Source organism: Monodelphis domestica, chromosome 4, assembly GCF_027887165.1.
Source record: "Monodelphis domestica isolate mMonDom1 chromosome 4, mMonDom1.pri, whole genome shotgun sequence".
NCBI lineage: Eukaryota > Metazoa > Chordata > Mammalia > Didelphimorphia > Didelphidae > Monodelphis > Monodelphis domestica.
The window spans coordinates 366,053,129-366,065,602 of NC_077230.1; the positions used below are offsets into that span (position 1 = coordinate 366,053,129).

At 39.5% G+C, this 12,474-nt stretch overlaps 1 protein-coding gene across 7 annotated transcripts; it reads right to left on the reverse strand.

Annotated features, from left to right (window-relative positions):
- Nucleotides 1–87: 87 nt before the first annotated feature.
- Nucleotides 88–9,178, reverse strand: MYCBP (MYC binding protein). Of its 7 annotated transcripts, XR_008911484.1 has the most exons (7): nucleotides 8,214–8,372; nucleotides 7,927–7,999; nucleotides 4,901–4,949; nucleotides 3,839–3,968; nucleotides 2,473–2,537; nucleotides 2,222–2,293; nucleotides 88–283 (listed from the first exon to the last, which is right to left on the reverse strand). XR_008911484.1 is itself a non-coding variant. In XM_056795175.1 (6 exons), exons 1-5 carry the CDS (start codon nucleotides 8,226–8,228, stop codon nucleotides 2,493–2,495), a joined length of 312 nt encoding a protein of 103 aa, XP_056651153.1. In that variant the 5' UTR covers nucleotides 8,229–8,372; the 3' UTR covers nucleotides 88–283; nucleotides 2,473–2,492. The 7 variants fall into 7 exon arrangements, 6 of the variants coding, with proteins under 6 accessions (XP_056651153.1, XP_007492893.1, XP_056651152.1 ...); XM_056795175.1 differs by lacking the exon at nucleotides 2,222–2,293; XM_056795174.1 differs by lacking the exon at nucleotides 88–283 and having other exon boundaries at nucleotides 369–2,293.
- Between the last annotated feature and the right edge of the window lie 3,296 nt (nucleotides 9,179–12,474).

Genomic DNA, 12,474 nt, shown 5'->3' on the forward strand with positions numbered 1-12,474 from the left:
TGCTTTTTTTTAAACATCATCTTGAAGTTCTGGTCAGCTAAGATCCCCAGTTCTTTTACACACTGCCCACAAATTAGACTTCTATCATATTATGCATTTGTGCTTTTATTTGTGCATTTGACTTCTCAAACCTTGAAAAGTATGCATTGATCTTGTTAAATTTCAGCTTAGTGGTTTCAGCCCCACATTCCAGTTCCTTGAGGGCATTTGCAGTAGTTAGCCCTTAAGATCCGGAGTCACTTTTGCATTTAATTAGCATGGCTTCAGATCTTCATCCAAGTCACTGATGAAAACACCAACAAAAGGATAGAGCCCAATGAAGACCACCCTCCAAGTTGATATAGAGCCATTAAATCCACACTATTTGATAAAGTTCAACCAGCTTTAATTAGCTACATAATCACCCATCCAACCCACATTTTACCATATAACACAAGTGTAGAGTAAATGCTGATGATGGTGACCCTGGGTTCTTAAAAGTAGGAACCCAGTGACAGACTGTAATCTCGTGTGAAGACCAATCTATCTAAATTTCAAGATCAGTCACAGAATATCAGATTTTTCAGCCACAGCAATTCTCAGAGGCTACCTAATATTATAGAAATCTGTGTTGGTGGAGGGAGCATTATACTGAGGAAATTTGTGGATCCTCAAGCTATGCATTCATGAAACTTTGTCCAAGATTATACCCTACATCTGCTATCCTAGTAACCCCCCCTTCACAAAAGGAAATGGCAGTAGCCTATCCAAACCCATCCAAGGAGTTTTATATCATTTTCTTAAACTAGTTAAATGCAAGTGATTTGCTTACCCTAACCTCACCCCACTTTTCCCCTAAGGGTGAGAAAGTGATGTCTCCAACTGAACTTAACACCTCATTTTCCTTCTCTTGTGGCACTTTATACAGGGTCTGGTAATGTAGTTAGTGGTAGCTTATCTCTCCTACTAGATTGAATTCATTTTTGTGTATTCCACAGCACCTTACCCCTTAGTAGATGCTTCATAAAAAAGTTGAATTGACAGTATTGCATTTAAACCACCTCCACAGATGTAAAGAGTGGGACCAGCAAGGCACATTGGATTAACTAGATTTAGTACCATCAAGTTGGAATGGCTTTCAGCAGAGGTTGTAATATGTTATTACTAACCAAACCAGTCTTAACTTAATAGAAGAGACCCTTTTATACTCCCAGTAGTTATTAGAAAACACTACCATTGACAAGGGCACAATTTGGAAAATAAAATATAAGCAATGGAATTTAGAACTAGAAGGTAGCTCAGGTCATCTAGTCTGGCCCCTTCATTTTGTAGATGATAAAGTGAGGGCAACCCAAGAAGGGAAGTGACCCCAAATGAGATCACACAAGTACTCTGTGGGTTCAGAGCTAGGCTTAGAGAGGCCTCTGGGAGAAGATAAAAAGTTTCTTCCCTCAACCCTGCCCTTCCTACTTCATAGGATTATTAAAGATGAGATAACAGGGTAAAGGAGTAAATACTTCAGGGGTGAAATACACTCTACAAATGACCAGGTACTACAGTACAGGTACCAGGATTCTAAGACAGTCTCCTTTCAAAACTGCCATTGATCAGTGCTGAACATAAATAAGCAAATTTAAAGGAGAAAAAATGGGCACAAGAATCACAGAACATCAGAACTAGAAGGTACCTTGGAGACCACTGAGAGCAAGCCCCTCAGTTTCCCAAAAACTGAGACCTGATGAGAGGAAGTGACTTGCTCAAGGCTACACAGTGCAGCAGTAGCAGCAGGTCTGGCTCTGTTTAAAGTTCCATGAACTTTGGCTCAGGAAATGCTGTTGTATAGCAAGCTGCAAAACAAATATGCAAAGGCCAAGGTGCAAGAAGAACGTAGGGAAGCCAACTACAAAGCACCACAAGAGCCAGCAGCCAGAACACAATCACAACAGCAAAATGGAGTAAGGGCCAGGGAGACAAAGAAAGCCGAGATGGCATCCACAGCACAGCATCTTGACAAAGAGCCCATAAGAGCTCCAGGGCAACATGTGCAAGGCTGTGGCTGCCTCAGCTACAGGCCAGGCTCCTAGGGGACCCTCACAACTACAACGTTGTCAGCTTTACAAAGCATGGGCCTAGCTGGGCTTCCAAACTGCAATCAAATCAAGGCAGCACCAAGCTAATTTTTGCTTGGTTAAAATGTAACAGTACAGTCATTTTTAATCTAGGAAAACGACAGATAACTTACATTTTAAAGTAATGAAAACAATTTGGATGGCTGTTGTTTAGAATTCCACAGGATTTACTTTTGATTTTCCTGCTTTATGAGCCAAAGAAAATTATATTAAGTTTATTTATTAGTGATTCTAAGTGTTTTTATAACAATTAAATGTGATAAGTGAATTTAACATATAAGAAGAGTTCTATAGTATCTGTCCATAAAAGACTGATTATATACTATACAAACTATGCAAATTGTACAAAGCCAGTTTTCAGTGCCTGTTCAACTGAGAAGAATCTTATTCAGCACGCTTCTCCTCCTGAGGTGGTTCATACTGAGCAAGCTATGGGGCAAAGACAGAGGAGCTTTGGTGAGTTTTATTCTAAACTAGGTAAAAAAGCAACTCAAAAGGCAACAAAACCAGCAGCAATAACTTGATTATATTCGATCTAATTAGGAAGCAGCACACTTACATACATTAGCTAAAGTTCCTGCACCAAACAAGCCTCTTTTTTAAAGTCACTCCAAGCTATGATTAATAGAATCAAATCCACTAGAGGCATATTTTAGTGCTGACATTTTCAAATCTTTTCATTTACCAAACTGAAAAGCATGCCCAGCTTTTGGCAGCACTACTTCAAGTGTATTACTGTTTTTCCCTTAAGGACAAAATTTAAGGAATCTCACAAGAAATCATTTTCATCACATTAGACACTTTTGTGACATGCATTAAGTCAAACTTTTCCTCTCCCTGCCAAATCTATAGATATAAATGGTTTATCAGGAGAAATTTCCTAAAGTAGAGGGGAAAATATGTACACTCTTCTGATAATGGACCTCACAAGGATTTACCAGCACTCTTGACTTGAAAAAAAGTAAATTACAAACTGGCTTCAGGACACTGTAGAATCTCAGGTGGTCCCTAGAATACTTTCTAGGTTGATGAACTGTTCTATGGAAAGAATACTGGGGCAAGATTTAGAAGACCTGAGTTCTGTTGATTAGCTTTGGAATTTGGGTTTGAATTAGGAAATAAACATCTGACAAAATGTGTAAGTAAAAAAAATTTTTTTAACAAATATTATAATTGTGTAAAAAGCATATTACAAATTCAAAATGGAGTAAAAATTTCATTGCTTTGGACAACACTAATTTGGTAGCTAAGAAAATTAAGACAAGAGCTAGGCTGAGATTTATCATTATGCTCAGAAAATAAGATTTTGCTCAACATAAGAAGAGTACAAGTTTCCAAGGAGTACTTTGGCCTACTTTAGAGAAATCATCAAAATAACTTTGTAAATAAACATTTATCAAGAAAGAATACCAATTATTAGTCATTCATATCTTCAATAAAGTAGGTCCCCAAGAATTTCTTTTGTTCAACATTAAGTGCCTACTTTTATAGAAGTCATTATTCTTAACACACTTTCTAAACCTCAAATTGTTTGCATAGACTTAATAGTAAAACTTTTATCTTTTTCTAACAATCTATAATTCAGCCTTTTTTCTTTCTTTTTGTTTTTAAACCGACTTGGAATACCCTCTCTTCGGGAAGTCTAAAATAGTGAGATTTTACCAAATCGTAATCAGAAATAGTGAAAATCAACAAGGAGGAAGGAAGTTGCTCTAAAATTTCATATTTACCTTTGCTTTCAGTTTTTTGTTTTCTTCTACTACAGCTTCATATTTCTCTTTTGTCTCTGCCAGTTCTACGCGAAGCAACTCTATTTCTGGATTTTCTGGAGTTGAAGCTCCTAAGTGATGCTTTAGAAAACTAATAGTGGAGTTAAGAATATTCTTACCTTAAAATATTGAGGAAAGCTGCAGTGAAGGTGCCAATGTCCCCCAGTAATGACTAGTATAATGGTACTGTGTGTTGTGAAGCAGTCTGGATTAGTGAATTTGAAATCAGAAGACCTGAGTAAAAATTCCCACTCTTAAGAGTTCTACCTATGTGAGATTGGGTGAACAATGTCCTATCCTTGGGCTTCAGTTTCTTCACTTCTTTAAAGTGGGGGAAATGATACTGAATACCCTCCATTCTCCCTTACAAGAGTATTATGGGGGAAATATTTTACAGATCTTCATGCTCTATGAATCTGAGCTCATTTATGAGATCTCAAAATGATGGATTTTTTATTCAATATTCATAGCCCTGTCTCCATAAGGAAATCAGAGATCACAGAGAAGGAACCTTTTCTTTATTAGCTAGTAAGTGACATAGTGGGGAGAGCGCTGAAGTTGGAAGTACTGAGTTCAAATTTAGCCTCTGACAATTAACACCTTATATACCTCAGTTTCCTCAACTGTAAAATTGGGATATTAACAGTACCTATTTGGGTACTTAGCATACTGTTCAGAACACAGTAGGTGCTACAAGGGCCCCTAAAGATGGCATCTTGTCCAACATTCGTTTCCACTGAGAAGCCAGAGAGGTTCAGGGTCATAGATGTAGTAAGTGACAGAACTAGTGGCTTCAAACCCATATCTGATACCTGAGTTCAGTGCTTCTTTTAGCCATCCCAAGCTACCTTCAATGTAATCTCCGTTAGAACAACCCTGTACTATCACACCAACTCACAACTCAGAAACTGGAATGAACACATTGTAAAGTCATTCTTCTCCTAAACATGTAAAAGGGTTTTCTATGTGAAAAAAATGCCCACAACTACCATGAGTGACTAATATCTCTAATAGAAAGGATACTCCAAAGCACTATTTGGTTTTTCTGGTTCTTCATACAAGGCTACCAACACTGTGAATCGAAAAGTAGAAAAAGTAGCAATTAAACTTATAGTAAGGATTATTAGCTGAGGTTTTTAGTTTTAATAAAAATTTCCAAAAATTACTTGAAGAAGCCTTGTACTTAAAAGAATCAAGGACTCTTCTGAGTAAAATTTCAATACAAGAAATACTAGGAACTTTTAATAAAAAACTTAAACATATAACTAGTAATCAACATGCTCAATTAAGGACAGCTCAACAAATAGTATATCCTGCTGCAGAGAGTAAGATTCTTTCTCAGCATCTTTCCCAAGATGCTAGATCTGTACTACCACTACCATGCTAGAGTGGATACAATAAATTAAATTGAATTTGAAATCCTATGTAAGATACATTATTCACAATTCTTTTTGGCATAATATTTATACAACTATTTGACCTATACAATAGTCAATATAAAAATTTCATTTTTTTCCCCAAATGTGATGCAGTGATCTCACGAAAAAAGGAAAAGTGCTTAAAAAAAAAGTTAATAAAGCGTGCTTTCTGGCTGTCGGTGCTCACTCTGGTGTTCAGGTCCTCAGATCTGATTCCACTGACAAGATGCCTATCCATGAGGCAGGAAGAGAGACTGGACTCCTTAAACTGGAATTCTACCTGTAATTCTGAAAGGTGCACAAGATAGGAATTGGCACAGTCTCTTGATATATCGGTCAAGAAAAAAAGTACCAAGTTACCATTTTCAGCAAAATGAACTAGCCCAAGGTCACACAGAACTGGTTAAGTGTTGGCACTTCTGATAAGATGGGAATAAGGAATTCATAAACCTGGAGAATTTAAGCTCTTTAAGGGCAGAGGCTATTTTCTTTTCTTTTTTTTTTTCAGTATCCCCAGCACCTCACACTTTGGAGGCACTTAATAAACTTGTAGAATTGGATCAATTAATAGGATAGAAGAAATTATGAAAAGTACCCAAGCTGAATAAATTTGGCAAGCTACATATGTGCCCATATCAGCAGATATGGGTACAAGTGTCTCAAGCATTTAGAAAACATGCACATATTGGAAAGTTTGGAGAATTAGGGAACAGAATGCAGATGACAGAATCTGTATTGGGATCATAGCCATCTTGTCCAACCCATAAATGAGCAAGAATTCCCTTAACATATCCAACAAGTAACCATCACCCTTTCCTGAAGACTTCCAAATGAAGGGAAACCCACTACCTCCCAAGACAATAAATTATATTTTGCAAATCTTGAGTCATTCTGAAGGGTTTTCCAGATATGGGGCCAAAAATCTGCTTCTTAGCAATTTCTACCTAGTATTCCTAATTCTGACCCGCAGGGTCAAAAGAACAAATTTAACACACACACACCCCACTACAAACCTTCAGAAATATCTTTAGACAATATCTTCTTTCTTTCCTCCCTCCCTCCCCCAGGCAGCTAACAGAAAAATGTAGGGAATCTATGAAACAGTAAAGAGGAACAGAAGGAAAAAGATTGTGGGATATGGAACTGGACTGATGCTCAGGATAGAAACTCTATAGAACCAGATTCTAAAATCTAGACCTAATGGGTAAATCTTACAAATGCACAATTTTCTCTCTCTTTTTTTTAATGGGTAAATCTTACAAATGCACAGTTTTCTTTTTTTTTTGTTAAGCCCTTACACTTTCCTTTTTAGAATCAATACTAAGTATTGTTTCCAAGACAAGAGTTCAGGTAATTGGTGTTAAGTGACTTGCCCAGAGTCACACAGATAGGAAGTAGGTCTGAGGTCATATTTGAACCCAGGATCTCCGGTCTCTAGGCCTGCTCTCTATCCATGGAGCCATCTTGTTGCCCTGATTTTCTCTACTCTTAACTTTTTCTCTTCCTCTTCACACTGAAAATCAAAGATGCCAAAGTGACTAAATGCCTTAGTCAACTTTCTGATCTTGTCCCCTCCACTTACTACATTGCTCCCATATCTAACTTCTGTCCTCAATCTTAAATCCATCTAGGGTAAGGGAAAGTACACAGTAGCAAGTCTTCCATTTTAATGAACTGGAAACAATATAACAATTTTATAACTCCACCACCACCACCCCAAACTCCTTAAATTAAGAATTTTGCAAGAAAGAAATCGGTGGTTTCTTCATAGACATCCCCAAAAAAGTAAAAGATATGATTTTAGCAGACTAGAATTAACAGTCTACTAGCGATGGCTAAACACCCACGGTCTTCAATAATTTTACTTTAGAATAAAGCTTTTCCGGTCACAATACTACTTTGTATTTAAACTTTTTATACTGTGTAACCTTAAAAAAAATTGTCAAGTGACTTAAGTCACGCTCAACAGCTTAAAAACTAACCATAAATTAACCACCTTAAATTCCAACCTGTACCTACCCTCAGGTTTTCCAGATTAAGGCGTAGTGGAATTAAGACAAACTCGTAGGGAGATGGAGAGAAGGGAGCACACCTCTTCTCAGACCAGTCAATTATTTGATTTGCAACAACCAATGAAATTAATTTTTCTCCCTCCGGCCTAAATGGGAGAACGATCGCTACTCACTCCCAGGCCAGCAAAGGGGAAAGCTGAGACCAATAAAGGGGAGGGACTGGAGACAATGAGCGGCGGTTGAGCTTCAGAGTCCAGCAAAGTGGTCGTCTTCTTTTCTGCTTGCGGCTTACTGGGCAACCTCCGTGGAGCCCAGCAGAAGCGGCCCCCGCGCAGGTGGAGACGTACCTGCTCTGGTTTCCCCTCCCCCGCTCTCCTCTCCTACCCTCTCCCGGGCATCCCCCAGCAGGGACTCAACAGGGGGATGCAGTGCTACCGGTGCTCTGGGAATGAGAGAACCCGAAGTGCGCGCTACAAGACTCTGAGTCTGTGGGGCACCCCCACACCCCCACCCTTCTACAGAAAGGGGAACCAAGGCCCCAAGAGAAGCGAGCTAAGGGCCCCGGGTGGGCCGGGGCTGGGGCGCAGCTCTCTGGCGCCGGCTCGGCCTCTCAGCTCACCTTTGGTGAGCGTGTCCAGCACTCCAGACTTCTCTAGGTACCTCCGGAACTGCTCCCTCTTCGAGTCGGCGGCCTGAGGAGGAGATACTACGGGTCAGGGTCAGGGTCAGGGGCCGGGGAGGAGGGGCCGAGGAAGCGCCAGTTCGTCCCTCGGCGCCAACCCGGCTCCATCTGCGGCTCCCTCAAACCCAGACCGGCGCCCCATACGATGCCGAAGCCTCCGGCTCCCGGAGGTCCCGACCCTTCTCGCCCCGAGTCCCAGTCCCTTCCCCTTCGTGTCCCCTCACTTTGTAATGGGCCATAGTGACAGCGGCAGCGGGCGGCGTAGCCTGCGCGCCCCACACCGTGGCTGCCGGGTTCCTGGGGCAAGGAACTGCGCGTGCGCCTAGAGGCGCGTAAGCCTGCGCACTGGGGACCCACGAGCCCGGGACGCCGGGGCGTGGTCTGTTTTCATGGTGACTGAGACGCTGTAAGTTTTTACCCCCCCTTCGCCTCCATAGCCCCAGTGCTTAGGGAGTCTGCGTAGACCTGTAGGCCCGCCCCCGTGCCTCGTTTCCTCTTCCGGTCTGCCCTCCAAAGCGGTTAGGAGCAGCTGGGAGGGAGGGGCAACTCTTCCCGAACCTAGAACTAGATCTGCTGGTATCGCGAGGAGGAGGTGAGGTGAGCTTGCAAGCGGGAGGTGGGTGGGGCAGAGTTTCCTTTGAGGCTAAACCGAGGTAGGCTGAGGGGCAGGTCCGAATTTTCCCGGTGCACTCTGGGGATTGTGCCAGAACTGCGGACGACCTACGTGCCTGGCTAGTCCCGCCCCCTCTTCTCGTACGTACGAGGAAACTGAGGCCCAGAGAGCTAGCTAAGGATCCAGCCGACTGGTGAAGTAGTGGTCAACCAAGCTACCTCACTCGCTCTAATTGAAAGGAGTTAGTGAAAGAAGTGATTAGTGGTTGAGTGGTTAGGAGCCACGTTGTCCATCCCTAGAGAGGGCCTCGAGGAGAGTGGCACATGCTTATATGCATGCTTATACACATATACACACATACCATGAGAGCAGAGTGCTGTTGGATACAGTGAAAGTGAAGATGGAGTCTGACTCTATCCTGGTATTCCTTCCCTTTTTGTATTCTGATCTACTTGGCCACTCACTAGGAGCTACATTAATCGTCAGAGGGATGTTGAAGTTAGTGAGCTGGCTTCCTTAGGCTCATTGCTTGGGTGTAGGGCATTTTGGAGGACTTGAAGGTTCCTGGGAAGCTGTTTCGGGTCCAAACACCTCCCCTTCATATAGTGCCTTACAGATGACAAAAGAAAGGGCTTTCCTCACCACGTATCTGTGAGGTATATAATGCAGCTACTATTATGTCCTTTTTCTCAAAGTGCCACAAGTTTTTTTAGTTGACCTCTAGCAGTTAATGGAGAGCTGTGACTTAGAGTTAATTAAGCAGTTCTGACTTCAGCTAAGTCCAGTGACCTTTCAGAGTTGGGACTGCTAAAAATAGAAAAAGGTAGAGAGTCTAGAACCAAATCATCTGACTGACCATTTCCTTGTGTAGTTTTAAGATCTACAGGAGAGTTTGATAAGGGGGATGGTAACACCTACCAGGCTTTAAAATTTTATTTACAAGATGACTGCTAAAAATGTATTTTAAAAGCATTAAAAGACATGCATTCATTCATCATTGAGTTGTGAGATCACATGTTATATGGCTTCATGAAACATACATAATAGGATTGATGAGAGATAATTTGTGAAAGTGCAGTAGAATCTGTACAAATTGGTATTATTTCAGAAGTGAAAAATACAATTGGGTATAGTCAACAAATAAGTAATTTATTCAGTTCCTACCCTGTGGTAGACACTGTGCTAAATTCTGGGGATATAAAGGAAAACCAAAGCCCTCACTCTCAGGGAGCTCACAATCTAATGAGGGAGATAATTTGCACACAACTAGGTATAAACAAGCTATATACATCATAAATAAGAAATAACCAACAGAAAGAAGATACAAGAATTAAGAGAATTTGAATAAGGCTTCCTGTAGAAGATAGGATTTTCATTGAAATTCATTGAAAGCCAAAGAAGCCAGTAAGTGGTGAGAAGGAAAGAAACCATTCCAACATGGGATAATAATGCCCAATAAAAATGCCCAGAGGCAGGAAATGGCATTTCTTCAGGGAACAGCAAATTACTATAGCATTGGTATGCCAACACTTCTTGGAGCAAATTGTTAAATCTTCATGAATTTTGCAAGCAGGGTGTTAAGCAGAGCCAATATTAAATAATTATATATAAATCTACAAACTAAATGAATGACATTAAAAACAAAAGTTATTACTCAAAATCATAATTTCCTAATTATCTTACTATTATGCTCTTGAGATAGTATCCATTGTAACTGTAGAGTGGAGATTCCATATTATAGTCTATAATGGCAAATCTGTTCCCAACTCCTCATTAAGTAACATTGTCACTTAATCAGCCATAGTGGGAGTTTTACACTATAGAAATCAAACACTATAAAGCAGGGCTTAATTTTATTTTCTTACTAATTGTCTAAACTTAGTAAAATAATGGAAAAATGTAAGAAAAACAGATTAAATCTAGAAGCATGGCTGTAGCCAATTTATTGTCAATGTACACAAAAAAGGAAATAATTCTTCCAGTATTCAGAAAAGTTTATCCAATTCAGCAAAAAAGTCAGTAATATCATTGATGAAATGAGTGAAATTCCAGCATGTCATTATTTCAAGAAAGTTAAAATTAGGAGGCAGCTGGGTAGCTCAGTGGATTGAGAGCCAGGCCTAGAGACCGGAGGTCCTAGGTTTAAATCTGGCCTCAAATACTTCCAGCTCTGTGACCCTGGGCAAGTCACTTAACCCCCATTGCTTAGCCCTTACCACTCTTCTGCCTTGGAACTAATACACAGAATTGATTCCAAGATGGAAGGTAAGGGTTTAAAAAAAAAGAAAGTTAAAATTATCAACTCAACATTCAGGTCAGAGCTATAATCATTCATCAGTGATGAGATCTACTATTTTGCTAAATCGAATAGTAATCAAGTATTTCTAGTATTTTTTTTATACTATTGTTGGTGATAGAATAACAAAAACTAATGGTGGCTATTACAGGAAATAGCAAGTCATATATGATAGCAGTGATAGGTATAAACTGAAAAACGAAGTAAATATTTTAGCTTAAAATTTGTTTTTCCAAAGTTATATAAAGAAATCATTAACAAATTTTTACATTGACTCCCAAAAGGTATCATGAATTTAAATAACACAATATAAAAATATTTTTCAAATTCTGATCTATGAAATGGCAAAATGACAATTATCTATTAATTTTTTTAATGCAATGGTGAAAATAGATACAGGAAATCAGTGTGGAGCAATGAAGCCAACAAAACCAATCTTCAAATCTGTTGAATGATGATTTATTGAAGAAAAACCATCATGTTCATCAAATATATAATCATATGCTTTTATGTTTACAAAACTACAAATGAAATGAAGTATGAAGTAAAAGAAGATAAATTAAGACATGAGGATTGTTTGATAGGTCAACATTTGGGAAAGAAAGAAGAAAAGTATCCATATTTCCAAGGAATGGAATACATATTTATTAATCCTAAATAGCATATATAAAATTACAAAATTAGGGGGCAGCTGGATAGTTCAGTGGATTGAGAGCCAGGTCTAGAGATGGGAGGTTCAAATCTGGCCTCAGACACTCCCCAGCAGTGTGACCCTGGGCAAGTCACTTGACCCCCATTGCCTGGCCCTTACCACTCTTCTGCCTTGGAACCAATACACAATATTGATTCCAAGATGGAAGGTAAGGATTTTTTTTTAATTATAAAATTATTAGTCAAACTCCTCTATGAAAAATTTATGAAACTTTATTTTTCTAAAACCAATACTAAAATTCAAGATTTGCTAAACACAATGCCTCAGGTTAATAGCACCCAGATGGAAGCTAAAGGGTCATATTTCTTCATGATTTGTTTAACATTCCTAGATGTCTCAGGTAATAGAAGTCCAACATCTCCAAAACTAAATTTTTCATCTTCCTCACAAACTGTATTCCTTCTTTTTTCCAGTGTCACTGTCATCTAGTCACCTAGGCTCTTTTTTGTTATTTCCAATTCTTCCCTTTCCTTTATTGCTCACATGTGTCAAACCACATCTCCCTTCAGAATCTCTCACCTATTAATTTCTCCATTCTCCCTATCTCCCCAATTCAGGCTCTAAATACCTTATCTAAACTACCAATCCTGTGGTTCATATACCCCATACTTAAAAGCTTTTAGTGGCCCCCTCCTTTTTTTTTTCAATATCAGTGTTACTGGTATTGGCATTGACTGGGAATACTTAAAAAAAAAAACATAACCAGCTATGTCCATGGATCATATGGATGGTACTATATCTCTACATAGTGTAAAACTTCAGCCTAGGTCTTCCTAGGTGCAAGGTCATCCTCTACCTAAGGATTGTTGTAATTCCTCCAAAAATTTCCATGATTTGACTACAAACTACAAAGAAGTTCCTATA

Coding starts and splice junctions, on each gene's coding strand:
- MYCBP (XM_056795175.1), bottom strand. Junction 4,950..7,926: donor GCTGGACACGCTCACCAAAG/GTGAGCTGAGAG, acceptor TTCGATTCACAG/TGTTGGTAGCCTTGTATGAA. Junction 2,538..3,838: donor ACAAAAAACTGAAAGCAAAG/GTAAATATGAAA, acceptor TTTGCCCCATAG/CTTGCTCAGTATGAACCACC.